The sequence below is a fragment of the Spermophilus citellus genome (genome assembly GCF_964194105.1).
Source record: "Spermophilus citellus genome assembly, chromosome: 3".
Taxonomy (NCBI): domain Eukaryota; kingdom Metazoa; phylum Chordata; class Mammalia; order Rodentia; family Sciuridae; genus Spermophilus; species Spermophilus citellus.
Window position 1 is genome coordinate 27,102,131 of NC_138184.1, and position 18,066 is coordinate 27,120,196.

Below are 18,066 nucleotides of genomic sequence, written 5' to 3' on the forward strand. Positions count from 1 at the left end.
GCTTTTATTTCTGTTGTTGATATTGGAAGATGGACCATTTTATTCCGTGCATTCTCTACTTATTTAAAACATTCACTATGTGCCAGGCCTGTGCTATGCAGTCGCTGTGGGAATAGGCACATGAATTTGAGCTCTTCATGTCTGCAAGGGATTGACCAAACTCTGGGTTTTTGAGAAAAGATGTGAAAATTCTTAGAAAATTAGTGACCATCTTAGAACTGGAGAAAGAATTTTCACTGGGTTTGGACAGATCTAGGATTGGCTAGATGGAGAGACAGAACCGGAAGGAAGGATATTGCAGATCTTTCAGAAAGAAGAGTAAAATCCCCTAGCACTGAAAAGGGCCCAGAAATAGTGTTTGGGCTTTTCCATGGAGAGTCCCACCTCCTCCTTTTCTGTCTTCTCTTTTGGCAACAGCACGAGGATTTTTACATTTTCACAAAATGATGACATGCTGTTCCCATGTGACCCTAGAGTGTGATTCTTGTCCCTAGCAGGAATTGCTTCCACTTTTGTGTGAGACTCTAGGCTGCCTTCTTCCTGGAGGTCTACTGACATCAATTTCTACTCAACCTTTGTTGGAAGGAATGTGCTTTATTCTTTTTGATTTAAGTGATTTTCAATGAGAGACTTCTTAAAATACGAATACTTGGCAGCAGGCATAGAATTTCTGAAAAAAATAATAGCAGATGCAGCTTTAAAAGTACTTGGTGCTCTTTTAGTTGGAAGGTGCTGGGCACAAGTCATACAATCATTCATATTTGATAATCTCTATGAGAACCTTGGACCTGATGTTGCAGCCTTAATAACTCTAATGAATTTGCCTTTGCAAGCATTAGAAAAATCCCTTGGAATTGTGTACATTAAAGAGATACGTATCAAACAGTGTTCTATAGCAGGGAAATGTAGGTGTTAGGAGGGAGAATTCCTTAGTTATAATCCATTAAATTACTGCCTCTGTTCTCCACTGATAACAGGTGGTTTGCTTTCAGAATGGCAAGACTTCAAAATGCTTGTGTGTGCTATGAATACTCAAAGGGAGAACAGTATACAGAAGTTTTTGAACATGCATTTTTTCTCTTCCTAAATCCACAAGTCTACTTCTGGAGTTGCGTTGAGCCGCTGTACCTTTAGGCTCTGAACTCTGCCATCTGTTACTGTGCACCTGGGACCCCAAGTAAGTTTAAACTCTCTTCCAGAGGAGATCTCCTCAGATCTCAGCTGTTTGAAGACAATGATCACGCTCTCCCAAGACTTTTCCAGACTAAACATTGTCACCCCCTGCAAACATTCCTTATCTGGAGGAGTCACCATTTCCTTTCTGAGACTGTTTTAGTTATATTCTCTTAAAGGGGGCCCAAATGAGCAAAGAACAGAAAGAGACTATTTGCCCCTGCTGGATAGGGCACTGCATTGGGTTTTTATCTTCAAGGAGAAAAATCAGCCATAAAGTATAGAAGGCAGCGATTAATAATCCCAGGGGACAAACCAATGGGTTCTGAGCACTGCACTTCAGTATGGAGGCATACTGTAGCTCAAAGGAGAGTTTCTGTTTGAAATATTTTTAAAAAGGGTTTAGAGAGCACTTGTGCTTTATTTACAACCTATATCGCCCCTAAAACAATTGTCCAGTTAAATGAACTCAGAGGTTTAATTTCCATTCTGAGAATACACAGATTTGACATTTGCTTTTCAAAAAAACCCTCGTTCCCTGGCCTCTCTCACCAAGAGACAGCATCATTGATGAGCAAACACTGCTTTTTTTTTTTTTTTAGTTTTGTATCTTTATGTTTATATGTGTGTATAAATATTTTGTTCCACTCAAGTTTTGGTTAGTGGCTTCAGCAATGGAATGTGGTCAGAATAGGTCAGGAAACAATTAAACTAATGGTCAAACAAGAGCACAGCAGAAAGGTCCAGGACTCAGTGTAATATAGCACTTCTCATGCTATGTGACTCATTATTATGGTAATGCAGTGTTATAGGCACACCAGTGCCAAGGTCGCTCTGCATTTTAAACTCACTTCTTGTGAAGGATGCCTTTGTACTGCATCTTGAAGCATTAAAATATGTTTATAGATGTCCTGGGTACTGGCGGTGCCTTGTTCAGATCTCATTTACCAAGCTGTGCCTTGAGCTTTGGCTGCTAATGACTTACAGATGTCATTTTCTCCCCAGAGATTTGTCCTCAGTCAAATGGGATCCTCCTTGGGGTGATGCCACATCCCTATTCCTTCCTGGGGCAGCCATGGTCAATGACTGGGTGACAGTCATGTACAAGGCAGGCCTCTTGTCTCAAAGTGGGTGAGCTCAGTGGGGTTGTCTAAAGTGGACTCCACCTGAGGCCCTATCCTTGCCTAAAGCCTTCCCTTGTCCCTCTTGCTTCTTTGACCCTCCTCCTGAGGGTGTTCCATGCATTAAACCATTTTCATAGGAATCTCTGAATCAGGCCCTTCTTCTAGGGATTCCTACATAAGACAATGCTATTATTAATTTTCCATGTTATGGGAAAATTATGAAAGTGAATGATACTTTGTAACAGAAACTGTATAAGAGAAGTTGAAATTTAAGCAATCAAATCCAATCATTTTGATAATTATCTGTTTAAAAAAATCTGAGTTCCTTTAATATATTGTGTCTTCTAAGTAGGCTCCAACTAAAAACAAACTTTTAATTTAAAAATAATTTTAGAAACAAGGTGTCTGATCACAAACAAAAGAATGGAATTTTTTGGAAAAAAATCTCCTTAATTGATGGAGTAGACCAAGGCATGGGGTTAGTCATGTTAAAAGCACAGATTGACTCGTTGACTTCTTTGAGATTTCAATGAGATGCAGATTACCACATAGATTCAATACTCCCCTGAAATGAGCCACTACAGGCAGTTAACGCAATATAAGGATAAAATGCCATAATGGAATACATTTAGGTGATACACACCAGAGACAGGACTCCCACCCTCACTTACACGTTCAAGGCCAGAGGATTACAAGATTGCAAGAGTGAACTTGTTGTTGGAGGAAATATGTTCATTTAGCCAAGTACAAGAGTCAGCTTCAAATTCTCCCAGGCCAAGACTTGAGTCGTCCTGACAAAAGCAGTCATGTTCTTCTGGTCCCAAAGGCAGGGACATTCAGCCCTGGGGCTGATAGGCATCCCTATCTATTTCTCTATGTCTCCATGAAAGATTAGGTTGACTAGCTTTGTCTTGCATAGGTCACCAATTTTTCTAGAAAGGGGTAGCCTAAGGAATTGATCATAAAGGTTAGCAAGGTCCTGGAGGCAAGATTAGATTAGCCAGAGGGTATACCCAGTATCTGCTTAGCCCAAAGGGTCTAACCCAGAACCAGGTAAATAGGTGAGGAGAAGTTTTAGCTCTCAGGTAGAAGGGCAAGGGCAAAGTTAGCAGTAGAGAGCTAAGGAAATTAGAAACGGATGGTCAATGAATGGGGGTCCTGTTCTCTTTTTATTGATCAATGGTCATGTGGTAATTGTGTGGCCTTTCCAGCTTGAGGGCATAGGCATCAGCAGCAAGGCACAAGTGGGGAGTCTCACAGAACCAACTGTGAGCATCCATTCCATCTTAGAGAGGATATCAGTTTCATTTTCTGAGGAAGCACCCATCAGCTGGAAAGTGAATAAATCAGATTTGATTTTTCTTAGGCATCCTTATACAGCCCTGAGATTTAAGTTAAAGGGGGAAAATACCTTTAATATCTTTTCTGAAATGTCATACTTAGGGGCTAAGAGCATCTCATCTTTCCCTACCATCTAGAGTATGAAGATGGCCTCCTCTGAGGAGACGGGAAGCTAGATTGAAGGGGTAAAGAAAGAGGAAGAGGGCAGATCACTTGTGCTCTGTTATCAGTGAATTTAAAACACCATGCTTTGTTCATGAAATTAGGACATTGGTCAGCCCCATCGTCATCTCAATTGCCCCTCCTCTCACCTCCTTCCTCTTGTCTTTTTTATTTTCCCCTTTCTGTGCTACCTCACGTCACCTCTCTAAACCCCTTTCTTCATTCCTAGAAGAAGCCAACTACTGGTTTCCTTGATTTCCTCTTTGAAAAGAGCACTGTGACTTGTTGACTATGTTTTCCTTTCATTTCAAGATAAAAAGGCGGCTGCAATATAAGTTTAATTGTGATCAGAGAAAAGCAAAGTGCCATTATCTTTAGCATGGGGCTTTTGTTTTTTTTTTACTATTTAGAATAGAGTCTTTCAAAATTTTTGTTGTACTTGAGGTGCACCTAGAGTCCCCTGTAGGGTAATGACTGTGGCATTCCTCAGAGGTGAACTCATTCCCATGACTCATTTTTAAAAACACATGTTCGTTTGTCTTTTCGCACTCATCACAATGAGATTTAAAATAGATGCTCATCATCACTTATTTAAGGGTTATGAATAGCACCGCCTTGAAAAGGCTTGGTGGAAATACGTGTGGAAATTGAAAGTGACGCATCAGAACTAGAAGTCAGGCATTCACAAAAAGATTAAGGTTGGAGGCTGGACTGCCTAAGTATTCTGAGCATGGGGCATGCTGAGACCACCACTGGTGACCCCATGCTGACTGTCACACTCCAGCCACCACTTCCTGTTGGAAGTGGGAGCACAGGAACTCCAAGACATGGCTGAATTTACCAAATGATAAAGGATCTATAATCCAGAGACCACCTAAGTAGTCATTCAGATTACTGACCCTGCATTCATGCCCTTCTTCTGGTGGCTTACAGTCCCCGCTACTAGAGGGAGAGTAGACATCTCCATCCCTTGACTCTGGCTTGCTCTTGTAACTAACCCTGAACTCAAGAAATGCCATCAGAAGCCCAAGGCCTGAAGAAGCTTTGAGTTCTTCTACCCATTCTTGCCAGAAGAACATGGCAAGGCTGGGCCATTGGTTCAAGGACATGCAATAAATGAGTGGAGTCTGGATCAGCCAATCTCTAGCTGTTCTGAAGATGCCCAAGTGAGAGGAAATGCTGCCTCTGTTTTAAGTACTGAAGTTTAAGGGTAGTTATTAAGCAACACCATGGTGGGAATCCTTGAGTGATATAAGCACTACTTCTAAACATGGCTTGTTTGAAGGAAGAACATGAGTACTGCTACTAGAAAGTGAAAGTGTGGGTAGATAATACTTTCCTAAAAATGAGGACTGGCCTGATGTGTTTGATTCTAATAGGAACTAAAATGGCTCCCGATTGGAATATCCCACTCCTTAACTGGGCCTCGGCAAAGGGTGAAGGGAATTGCAGAATTCTGTGTTCTTGGCCATACTGGAAGTCATCCATATGTCCAGTCTCAGTGATGGCAGACATTGGCCTCTTTGGGAAACACACATTCCAAGTCTCACTTATTGCCCATATGCAATGTTGGGATGATATAGATGTACAGAGACTCACTGGGGGATAACCCTAAGGGGTTTTAGGGCCCCCTGGAGGACCAACTGAAGTTGGTCTAAAACTGTAGCACAACCCAACTTCTCTCCCTGCCCAGCCCTGCTTCCTTTACCTCTCCACAAATACTGTTCTCCAAAGCAGCCTCAACAATCCTGTCTGTATATTTCTGAGGCTCAGAGTCCATCTCTGGATACCTGGACCCATGGTAGCCCACTTTCTCTCAGCTTTCCAGGGGGTGCTGGATCTGGAGGAAGGGGCAGGGGAAAGCCTTACCCACTATCATGTGGTTGCAGACGTCGCAGAAAGTGGGCTTCTTGAAAATGTGTTCCTGAAAGGCATGAGCCTTGCCGCTGCCTGGGTGCAGGCCAGCCCTGGTGGGCGTGGACGCCAGGCTTCCTGGAGCAGGCAGCGGGCTGGAGCTGGGGCTGACCTCGGCCTGCATGTCTGCTTGCAGCTTCGCGTCGCTGTTGGTCCGATGGAAGAAGTTGTCAGCACTTTTGCTCCGTAAACTCTTGGTCTTGAAAGAAAGTGATCGTTTTAGTTTCTGGAGCTGCAATGCAATGACAGAACAGTCTCTCTTACGATCTATCATGCAGACTCATGCTGGGGGTGCAGAGGTCAGCTCCATGCACAGAACGGTTCCGCTGACACCCACATTCCCCCGGGGAGGCGCCTATGTGTCCTTGTGTGGGTGAGGATGATGTCAGTGCCCAGTGAGGTTGGAATTCAGCAACGTCCCCTTCCCTTGTCCCCAAGCCAACAGGAGAGGAAAAAGCACTGTTGAGCCTCTCTGCCTTTCCTTCTCTGCTTCCTTAAATTCCACCAACCTGCAGTCACAAGGGTTCTGCCAAACTGGGCTTTTGTCATCATTTGCTCTTTTTTATTCTTTCAGAGTTAGAGATTGAACCCAGGGCCTGACGATGGCAGGGCAGGGGCTCTACTACTAAGCTATGTCCCTACCAGCAATACCATTTGCTTTTGAATTTGAATAAACTGGAAATGATGTATCAATTCAAGGGCTCCAAGGCTGTGCACAATGCTGGCTTTCCTCTCTTAGGATCACTTAGCAGCTGCTTGTCTTTGCACACTGCCAAGCAGGAGAGGCCACTCTCTGACTTGACATCAATCTGGCTAAATTATCCACAGAACACAAACCAGAAACTTGCAAGTTCACTTGGATCTGGAGCATGTGGATAAGTAGCCTCTGTGTGTATGCCTCTGTGTGTCTGTGTGTGTGCGTGTGTGCACATATTTGACATAGTGTTTCTATTACACATTTGGCTTTCTTTGTCCTTCCTATGGCACTGTACCTTGTATTTTTTTTGGGAGGGGGTAGGTGGGTACTGGGGATTGAACTCAGGGGCACTTAGCCACTGAGCCACATCCCCCAGCCCTATTTTATATTTTATTTAGAGATAGGGTCTCTCTCCCTGAGTTGCTCAGCACCTCACTTTTGCTGAGGCTGGCTTTGAACTCACAATCCTCCTGTCTCAGCCTCCTGAGCTGCTGGGATTCCAAGTGTGCGCCACAGTACCCGGCCTTGTCCTTTGTTTTGTCCATGACAAACTAGATCATTTCCCCTTTGCCTTTGGGATTTAAGAAGAGGCACCAACATGGATTTAGAAAAGTAGTAGCTTCTGCCTTTCTTTCTGGGTTTGAGTGGAGGCTGCAGTTCTAACCCAGTCCCCATTACTGCCTTCTAATCTAGTCTTCTCATCAAGGCTGGAGGGATCTTTTGGAAACATCGATGTGAATGTGTGAGACTCTGTTTAAAATCCTTTAAGACATTTCCTTTTCCTTAGGTTTAAGGAAATCTCCTGGCCTTGGGCTCTAGGGACTGGTCAATCTGGACCTGGTAACAGCAGCCCAGCACCTGCTCTGTTCATCCCAGACACCGGCCTTTTCTAAGTCTCTCATATTCAATATGCTTTTCATCATCAGCCTCGCTTCCCTTCAGGGAAAAGAAACGAACCAGTACTAGCTGCATGAATTCCAACCGGTCACTTCACCTTAGAGGCAGTTTCCTTTATAACTGTATGTCTATGGCAGTTGTCCTGTTGCCTGGAATTAACATCCATAGCTCAGAGCTGCAGACAACATGGGGCTCCATTCTGATCAGGGTCTCCACCAAATGAGGTCAGGCTCTCCTTCATGATATATAAGATGATCTGATGTGACATTGCCAAATCCAGGCACCTCCACCTCCAACTCCCAAACATCTACCTCAGAAGACCTGGGAGGTGTGGTGGACAATAGGGCTTGGAGTAAACCTAAAAAAAAAAAAAAAAAGCCACAGTTCCCTTCCCTTCACCCTCCTATCCACCCTGCTTTGGAATGTGGCTTTGCAACTACTCCCTTAAAAGTGAAGACCCATGAAGACCCATCAGGCGCCTTGGTGCACACCTGTAATCCCAGCTGCTTGGGAGGCTAAGGCAGGAGGATCATGAGTTCAAAGCTGCCCTCAGCAATAGTAAGGCACTAAGCAACTCAGTGAGACCCTGTCTCTAAATAAAATACAAATAGGGCTGGGAGGTGGCTCAGAGGTTGAGTGCCCCTGGGTTCCATCCCTGGTATGTTCCCTATCCCCTCATAAAAGTGAAGACCTTTTTCCACTTCTTTAATCTTGATGGTTTGGGGAATTTGACCAAGAGAAGGTGACAGAAGCAATTTGAAGCCTCAGTATGCTGTGCCTGCTTAGGGCCTCCCTTTGGAAACCTGCCAGACTGCCATTTAAACAAACCTCCAGTAGCCTTAAGGATTATGAGAGACATATGGTCTAGTCCAGCCCCTATCACTCCAGGAAGAATCCAGACACAGAACCACCCTGCTGCCCTGCAGGCATAAGGATGTCCAGCTGGGACCACAACTATCCAGCTAAATCTCACTCAAATTGTCAACCCCCACACTCATTGATTAAAGCATTGACTGGTATTTTAGGCCATTCTTAGGCTATAGATCTACTTTGTGTACAGTAATAGATAACGGACACCATGCTGTTCTTTCCACCCTCTGAGCATGTGAAGGGATGGTACTTCTTTGCCCACCTGAAGTTGGTTATGCTTGTGTGAAACCAGCTCTCCACTTCATGGAGCCACTGAGTGGGAAGACTCGTAAAGCCTTCTAGAAAAGTCCCACCAGTGTCAGCAATGAGGCATCATCAGCCAGAAAGGACCAAACAGAGAAGCTTCAACTACCTACACAAAGACGTCGAAAACAGTGGCTCACCTGATACTCTTGTCTCTTTTTCTCTGCCCTACAGCTCAAACCTACCAGAGAAACTAGACTTGCCAAAGACAGAAGGAGGGGCCCTTAGTTATTCTGGAGTTGTTTGTTTCTGTAGCATAACCTGGCATATCCTGATATGGGGGAGTGAGGTCATGAGTCCTTGAGAGCATTGCATTTATTTTGAAGAGGGCCTTTCATCTCTGAAAGAGCCAAGTGAGAGGAAATTATGAAGCAATCATTCACTGAGATCAAGCCAAACCAAGGTGAAGATCTGGAAGCAGCAAAGAAGCAAAATAGACCTTTTTTACTTCAAGTCCTTCAGGCTGTAATCTGGACTGGTACTGGAGAAAGGATGAATTAAATAGGAGGAGACACTATAGTCTCATTTTAGACTTTTAATACATTAGAGTAACCAAGAAGTTCAAGATTCTGCTAAGATTTTTGTCAAGGATGTGCAACTCAGGGAGAGGGAGTCTTATCAAAGAAAATACCATCACAGAGAAAAACTAAAATCATTTTCTGTTTGCTTCCCACTATGTTCAAATAGTTCAACAAATTGGCTACCCATGTCTCAAAATAGAATAATAACCCCTGCCCTGATTATACCAGGACAGAGTGGTGAGAGTCATAGAGGATAATGCACGGGAGAGCTCTCTGAGAATGAATAGAAATGGCAGGCAGAACAGGGGAGCCAGATCTGAGGCCGTGGAGCTGGGCCAAATACTTCACAAGGTGATCCATCCCAATCCTCCCTACCCTTCAAGGGAGATGTTGTTTCATCCTTGGAGAAATGGAGGCTGACAGAGTTTAAGTAGCTTGGTTAAGGTCACCTAGCTTATGTGAATCAAGACCAGGTTCAATGTTAAATTGCCTTCCTCTGGCCCCTATGGGCCCTCCACTGCCTGTGAGTCTTCTGGGGACAGATGCGGGGATAAAAGAGAGACACTCCTCACTCCTGGGGAGAGGGCTAATGATGGTCAGTGAGGGGGAGGAGGGATGTGGAGTGGGAAAGAAAAATTTACTTTCTGGTGTCTGTGTGTCCTGGAAGTTCATGTCTGATATTTAAGTGTGATCCTAGGAAACCTGCAATCTTTTCCTTGCCTTATGGTATGGGGCCTGAAATTGTGTCATGCTGTTGAGGCCTGCCTGCCTCTACAGCCTGAGAATTTCCTTGGAAGCAAATGTAACATTTTTCATTCAAATGGACAGCATAAAAACCAAATAAACAAAGTCTCACACGTGAGCTCAAAGCAACACACTTTTGCCTAATTATCCCTAAAAAAGCAGAGGTAATAGGAACATATAAAATCCATAAATTGAAGCAAACTCTGAAAATTGCATGTGTAACAAATAACTAGCTTCCATGCACCAGTGCCACCAGTCCATTTCTACTTGACTTATAATGATCACAGTAAAATTAGCAGATATTCTTGAGTACCTCACCATGTGCTAGAAACTACTCCTTATATTCCTTGGCATCATTCATTCATTAAATAATTCATTCATTAAATAATTCGTTCAACAAATATCTATTGTGTAACTACTATGAACGATAGTCCTTGATTTTGGTGGTATAGAAGTGAGAAAGGACAACGTCTTTCCCTTTAAAGATTTAAGGTGTTGTAGGCAGAGACATAAAATAAAGAGATATATACTAAAATTTGGATGGGTAAAAGGCTACCAAGGAAAACAGCAGCAGATTCAGCCTTAGAAGGTGATGAGGAGGTCTTCTCTAACAGGTAGCATTTGAGCAGAGAAAGAAGTGAGTGTGAGCTACACTGGAGAAGAGCATTGTGGGTGGTGGTAAAACCCAAAGCCAAAGCCCCAACAAGAGAGCAAGGTTAGTATATGTAAGACACATCAGGAGGACAGTGTCTGCAGAATGATGGAGAGGAAGGGCACAGATGCCAAGGGCAGCATCATTCAAGGCCTTGTAGGGCTTTGGAATTTATCCTAAGGGTAATGGTTTTGAACAGGGAAGTGAGAATCTGACTTTTATTTAGAAAGGACCACTCTAGCAGCCTTTGGAAGACATAGCAAGAAGACAAGATGGAAGCTGGAAGACCAGTTGGGAGACACTTGCAATGGTCCTGAGGAGATATCGTAATTCTGCTTGGCCTAGCATGGTTAGGGTAAGATGTGGCTGGACTGAAAAGGTAGAATTAGGGGATTTTTAGGGGATGGATGTGGAAGGTGAGTAATTTCAAGATTTATGATTGGAACAAATCTGTGAATGGAGGTGCCCTTTACTTGATGGAAGAACACTGGAGAAGAAAGATGCCAGCGTGGGGAGGGTGGTTTGAAATGCTTATTTGGAATTCAAGTGGAGCTACCAAGTTGGCAGCTGCATATATAATTCTGGGATTGAGGATCAAGGTCCAAGCTAGAGTAACAACTTGGGGATCATTAGCATATAGATGGTATTTAGAGCCATGATACTAGAGGAAATCGTTATGTCAACAGTGAATGCAGGTAATGGAGGGAAGTGATCTGAAGAGAGAGCACCTTTAATATTTAGAGGACACTAATATCAATAAGCAAAGGAACTTGAGCATGAGAGGAAAAAAGAAAAGGGTGAGGAAAGAGAAAACCTTAAGGGAAGAAAATGGACCAAAGACGAGTGAGTAGCTGAGAACATCAAGTGAATCCTAAGGATGGATCATGTCAAGTAGTGTGAGGTTGAAGGATTGGCCATTGCTTTTTGCCAAAGGAATGTCTTTGGGAACCTCAACAGGAGCAGATTCAGTGACATGGTGAGTGTGAGAACCTTATTGACAAGGTTCCAATAAGGAAGGACTGAAGGCTAAGTGAGTGGTAGAGTGAGCAAGGACGATTTATTTGAGTTTTGCCATGAAAGGGATTAATGATGCTGTTGGAGGGGCTGCAGCATCTCAGGAGGGTTTATGGTATGAAACATGGTTGATTTTTCAGTATGCTTTTAATCTGATGAAGCATAAAGGCGGGGGGAGGGGCGGATTCTGAAATGACATCCTTGAGTAGATGAGCAGAGGTGGGATAGAGTACACAAGAGAAAGGGTTGCTTTGGATTGGAATGAGGAAGTTTACCCAGAGAGAGAAAGATGCAAACAAGATGGTAGCATTGGTGCAGGTTGGATGTGGCTCTTCTCTTTGGATTGCTCCTATTTTCTCAGGGAAAACAGAAACAGTTCTATCTCCTGAGTGAGAAGAAATAGGGGGCAGAGGGAGGAGAAGGTGGAAGTTGGAAGAGAGATGTGGAATCGTCATTTCAGAGAAAGGAGAGAAAGGACAGAGTGAATGAATGAGAGCAATGCCGAGTAAGGAGGCAAGGGGCTCTGTTTCAGATTATTTCCTCATTTTACAGATGAGAACACAGATTGGGCACTTTCCCCAAAGTTAAATGGCTAGTAAGTTGCAGAACGAACATCCCCACCTACGTCTCTCTGACTCCAATGTCCCTCAAACCCAACGAACTTTGATGGGAAGGTATCCCACCTTTGACCTCCTCTTAGTAGAACTCCTCAGCCAAGTGTGTTTTATCTTCCTGGTGCCAGCTGGAACTTTAGCAATAATCCATGTGGTTGCCATGTTGAGCGACACTTCTATGCCAATTAATTAGGGAATGCAGAAATCGGGCATCCTGAGAGCAACGGAACACAGAGGATTCAGCCTGAAGGTGACTGTAATGGCAGGTGTATTGATTAACCCGTCTGTTCTGCAGTAGCACATAAAGTTAATTAGCCAGCATGTGCTCGATCATTCCAGCCAGGATGTAAAGTTCACACCATGTGGGAAAGGGGTGGTGTAAACGAGTCTCTACCCACACAGGCAGTAAATCAAGAGGCACAGTCACCCCTCAGCTCGGCAGCAGCTAAGGTTCCTGCCTGTTGTCATCTAACCATAAACCCAGTCGCCTCCCTACAGACCTTTCCCTGGCTATGTAAGAGATGCCAGTAACACACAGGCTTTTATTTTTGAATTCCAATGAGGTCATCAGGGAAGCTTTGCAAGCAAATGTCTCGTCCTTGATATTCATATGTGATCTACATCTTTAAGATGAATATGCCCTTTCCTTTTCACAATTTAACTTTTCTAAAATAGAGTTACACCTTTAATTGAAACATGCATTATTTTCTTTCTTTTTTTGAAAAAGGTACTATTAAGCCATTTGATGACATTTAATAATCAAGGAAACGGTCTCTGAGACCCAGCTTCCTCCACAGCCCATCAGCCACACAGATTCACTCATCTCCTCCAAGTGTGGCTGATTCAGGGGCTTGTGTCAAAATATCTCCCGTGTTTATCCCTGACGTTTTACCCATGGCTGGATGGGCAAAGAGGGTGCTTTGAGGTTTTGAGAAATGTCAGCCTACCGTGGGAAAGTTTTACCCACCCACAGTCTGATTTCTTTTATGGTAAGCCCAATACATTCCAGGTCCTGATTCACTTTAGTTTGGATGGTGACTTCAAAGTCAGAAATGTTCTTCCAACATCTACCAGGCTCTGCCACAGACAATTACCAACCCCCTTTGTTAATGAACTTATTGGTAAAGCCACATTTATTGAATACGAATGATTGCATGCTTTGCCATAAATAAGCTGTACGTTCTTGGGCAAGTCTCTAGAGCTCACTGGCTTGGCTTCCATCAGGGATGGAGAGCAGAAGCTTAAAGGCTGTTAAATTCCTCTTCCAGCTCTGACAGTTCGGCACATTGGGGAATGCAAAGGACTTTGAATAGTCTGCTTTTAGGAAGTCTAAAATCTAATTCTGGAGACAAGTAGCGATGCTTCAAACTATCTGAGGGTGATACAAGACCCTATATTTATATTATCAAGTGATAAGTAGAGTGTTTTGATGGCAAAGAAAGGTGCTGTCAACAGGGGCTGGAATAGTCAAGACCTTCTTTCAAATTTTGAAGAATGAATCAACTTTACAACATATAATTGAACAGTTTAAGTGCTTTGATGGCCCCCTCAGTTCTATGTTATGTCCAGTTTCCTTATTGTGGGATGCAAGAGCCTTCCTGATAGACAGGCCATCCAACTTGTCTATCATTATCTCTACTCACCCTCTTCGCTACCCCAGGCACTCTGACAGACAAAGGGCAGTCCCCAGGTTTTCAGTGATACATAACCTTCAGTGCCTCTGTTGTGTCGGGGGGGCGGGGGGGGCTTTCACGTCTATGTCAATGTTCCTGGAGAAGAAGTGGGACTCCTGGACTGCTTAGGTTCTCTCTGGAGTCCTGCCTGACCTCCCTTCAGGTGCTCTGGATGCTTTCTTCTGTGTGACCCCAGCATGCAGCATGGAGGTCTGGCATTGTCTTTCCTGCCTTCTGCTCCTGGGTTCCCCTGCAGACCCTGAGGTTAATTCCAAACACAGGGCACAGTACCCAGCACATTGTTATGATATCCATTACACTAGCAGATAATTATTAAATTCTTGCAGTATATAGGACATCATCCTAAGTGTTTTAAAGGAGTTATCTTTTGATCTTCACACTAATCCTCCAAGCAGGTACTATCACTATTTCATGGATAAGAGGTGGTGGTAGAGAGAAGTTAAGTAGTGTTCCCCAATAAACCCAGCAAGTTTGCTAGAGGTGATATTAGAACCAAGGAACAATTTGACTTCAGAGTCTGAGCTCTTCTTAACCTATGTGTATATTCGGTAAATGACTGATGTACAAACTAATGAACTGACTGAATGCACCAGAGCAGATACAGCAAGATTGGAGAGTTGGACAGGGAAACAGGAATGAGATGACCATGAGCCAGGATTCTGGAGTCTCAACATGATTAAAGTAGTGCTTACGATACGACTACAAACAGTTCTCCAGTAAAACTTTTCTAAAGAGCCCAACCCAACTGGCACTCTGCGTGTTGGTTGGCGTGCGAAACCACAGTGGTTAAGAAGGATGTAGGCAGGCATGTGTGGGTGGGTCCATTGCAGGTAGTGAAGATGGCCAGCTAGGAGGCATGAGTAGTTTGGTAATCCATTGTGACCCCCTGCAGGTTCTCCATAAGGCAGATGATGGCCTTGGAGAAAGTAGTGCATCCTCGGGTCAGGTAGGATCTGAATGCAGTACAGGGCAGAGAGTCACATCAGACGGAACCACTGGAAAGGGAAAAATCTCCCGGTTGTGTCCTCTGTGCCCTGAGGCTGGCTGCCATATTTTCTCGAAGAAAGTTTTTGTGGAGCTCTCAAGTTCACAGTTGCTGGAATAGAAAGATTATAGTACCATGGACGTCCAGCTACTGCTTGACTATTCCCCTCCACTAGAAAAGTAAAGACCAACTATTTCCTCATATATTGTCTCCTTCCTTTCTGAATGTCCTAGCTATTATGAAATTTGTTTTTTGTCTTTTCCTGGAAACAGTCCTTATCTAATATTATTTAAACCCAAAGTGGTGACAGTGGTTAAGTCTTGTTCAATGGAAAATGTAAAAATGATAACATCTCACTGTCAAGATCATAATATTTCACTTTTTGGCCACAGCAACACACGCGTACATGCACGTGCACACACACACAACATTTTTTATTTAATGGTTTTCCATGAAACAGCCCTGTAAGTGTAGCAGAGCAAGTATTATCCCTATTTTACAGATGAAGAAAATGGGTCAGAAAGATGTTAAGAGACATGGCCATGGGCCACAGAAGATTAGATGCTTAACAAGGAGGAAAAGTTTTAAGGACCACTTTATGTGCAGGGACAGGGGGCTTCTTCATATCTGAGGATAAGACATAATGAGGAGTTCAAGGCTTTGCGGTTGGACTGACTTTCGCTGCTCTTTCCAGCTTTGCATAGGAAAGTTCCTTAACTTTTCTGAACCCAACTTTTCTACCTATAAAATAGAGGTGATAATACTACTTTCGCAAGTTTGTTAAGAGAACTGAATAAGATAAAGCAACTAAAGTCCCTGGCAAAGTATCTGGCACTCAAGGGCAACTTCATTAGCTCTTAACTTCTCCAAGCTCTTAACTTCACCACCCTGCCATTTCTGGTTAGCATGAGGTGAAGGAGTACTACTGTCACCTAGTCCCTGCAAGGGGAGGCAAGTGTAACCACACGGGGCAGTCATATCACCTCAGAGCTGGGTCACAGATTCCTCTTGGGAAAGAGAATTTGATGTGCTCAGAATGAATACCTCGAGAAGCCACCTGAAAAGGGAAGAGGGTACCACAAGGACAAATCTCCATGAAAAGAAATAAACAATGCATGGTTCTCCTGAGTACCGAGAAGAATGAGGTTTGCAGGTTTGAGGATCAAGCTGCTCATGAGAGGTGGGTGGAGGGGAGGTCTGACATGAGAAGGCTGTCCCAGGAAGGATAGAGGGGAAATGAATTTAGGGGTGGCATGGAGGAAGGGAGTTTTGTTAAGAGAACTACTAAATGGAGTGTACATTATAAGCTTTTCTCCTTTTTCTTCTCTTCACAATCTTCTGCAAAATCTACATTGTTCACTGAACTTTGGGTTAAAGAATGGAGAGGAAGCCAGCACCTGGAGTGTCATGGATTATGTGGCAGGTTTTTGAGCAGACTCCCGAGTCCTGGAACCCTGTTGGGGAGAGCCCTGTCTCTAGAGGCGGTACAGAGGTTGGAACTGAAAGCACAGGTCATGAACCCTCTGGTTCTTTGGGTGGGAATCACATCAGGATGTCTGATGCTATAGCCACCAAGCTTCAGCTCCTGCAGCGGTGACCAGGCCCCTCTCTGCTTCGAATGAACGTGCAGCTGCTGTTGCTAGGGAGCAGAGAGGAGGAGGGATTCCGTCCCATCATATTTTTCTTCCCAAGAGCAAAGAGTGGGTTGGGCCTTAGGAAGGTCAATGAAAAACAGAAAATAGAAAAATGATGGCTGTCTAAAAGGTAGAAAAACTGTTTCAAGGGCAAATGAGGACTTCAAAAGTATGGACTTGTATAAATTCTGATTTATACATTAAATGGTTCTGCTGATTAAGTGGTGAGCTACAGAACAAAAATATTTACACTCAAGTATAACGCTAGGTTTCATTGATCAAGCACTGCCTCCCATATTGCCTTGCAAATAGCAGGTGCTGGTCACTGGGTGAACCATTTCCTCCCCCAAATTCTTATCTTGAAGCCTTTTAACACCCTATATCTCAGAATATGACTGTATTTGGAGGAAGGGCTTTTGCAAAGGTAGTTAAGTTAAATGGAACCATTAGGCTGTGCCCTAACCCAGTGTGATCAGAGCCCGTACAAGAAGAGGAAATTAGGACACACAGAGAGACAGACAGAGGAAAGACCATGTGTTACAGTTTGGATGTGAAGTGTCCCCTAAAAGCTCATGTGTGGAACAATGCAAGGACATTCAGAGTTGAAATGATTGGGTTGTGAGAACTTTAGCCTAATCAGTAAATTAATCCCCTGATAGGGATTGACTGAGTGGTAACTGAAGACAGGCAGGGTGTGGCTGGAAGAGGTGGATGATTGGGAGTGTGGCTTTGGGCTACATATTTTGCATCTGATGAGTGCTCTCTCTCCCTGCTTCCTGATCATCATGTGAGCTGCTCCCTGCTGCCACACTCTTCTGACATGATGTTCTCCCTCACTTCAAGCCCAGAGGAATGGAGCCATCCTCCTATGGATTGAAATCTCTGAAACTGTGATCCTCTAAGTAGACTTGTCCTCCTTTATAATTGTTCTGGTCAGGTCTTTTAGTGGCAGCAGCAAATAAAATTGACTAATACACCCATGTGTGGATGGATACAGTGAAAAGTTGACCCTCTATAAGGCAAAGAGAGAGACCTCCAAAAAAACTAGTGACTTGATCTCAGAATTCCAGCTTTCAGAAGAGAGAGAGAAAATAAACCTCTGTAAATTAGGCCATCCATTCTGTGGTCTTTTGTTATGCCAGCTCTAGCAAACTAATACAGTATTCAATAGGAGCTTGCTGAGGTAGAATATCATGCACCTAGAGCCACCAATTGAAATCACAAAGGAGTTGCCCTGAGGACATTTCTATAGTGTTCCTACTGTGGCTCATAACAAATATGCCTAGCGTGTGTTCCACTGGGTAATAAGAATGGAAACAAGGGTGGGTTGTCTTATTCATGCTGTATTGTGTGGGACGTCTTTCTTCACATAATTTCCTGGATCCCTGAGGGTCATTATCTAAGACTTTGGGTCATCATCTGAGCTCCAGTGTTGCTTTCCTTGTGCTGCTCCAACCTTCCCTGTCTTTGCAACATAGATTTCAATACTCTAAGCTTCCAGGTCCTTATGATCAGTTTTACAGCTATGATGATAAGTAGCATGATTAACATTCTACACATTTTCTTTCTTTCTTTCTCTCTCTCTCTCTCTCTCTCTCTCTCTCTCTCTCTCTCTCTCTCTTTCTTTCTTTCTTTTTTCTTTTTTTTGTATCATGTACCAGGGACTGAATCCAGGGTCACTTACCCACCGAGCCATACCCCCAGCCTGTTTTTTATTAGTATTTACA

At 43.7% G+C, this 18,066-nt stretch overlaps 1 protein-coding gene across 4 annotated transcripts in view; it reads right to left on the reverse strand.

Moving 5' to 3' along the window:
- The window catches only part of STAC (SH3 and cysteine rich domain), a 150,137-nt gene that overhangs the window by 78,007 nt on the left and 54,064 nt on the right, over positions 1-18,066 (reverse strand). The window contains exon 2 of one of the 4 annotated variants that reach the window (XM_081286507.1): positions 5,670-5,913. The exons of 2 other annotated variants lie outside the window; for them this stretch is intronic. In XM_081286507.1, coding sequence (XP_081142633.1) covers positions 5,670-5,913 — 244 coding nt within the window. Of the gene's footprint in view, positions 1-5,669; positions 5,947-18,066 lie in introns of all 4 variants that reach the window. One more of the 4 variants, XM_081286506.1, reaches the window with a different exon arrangement.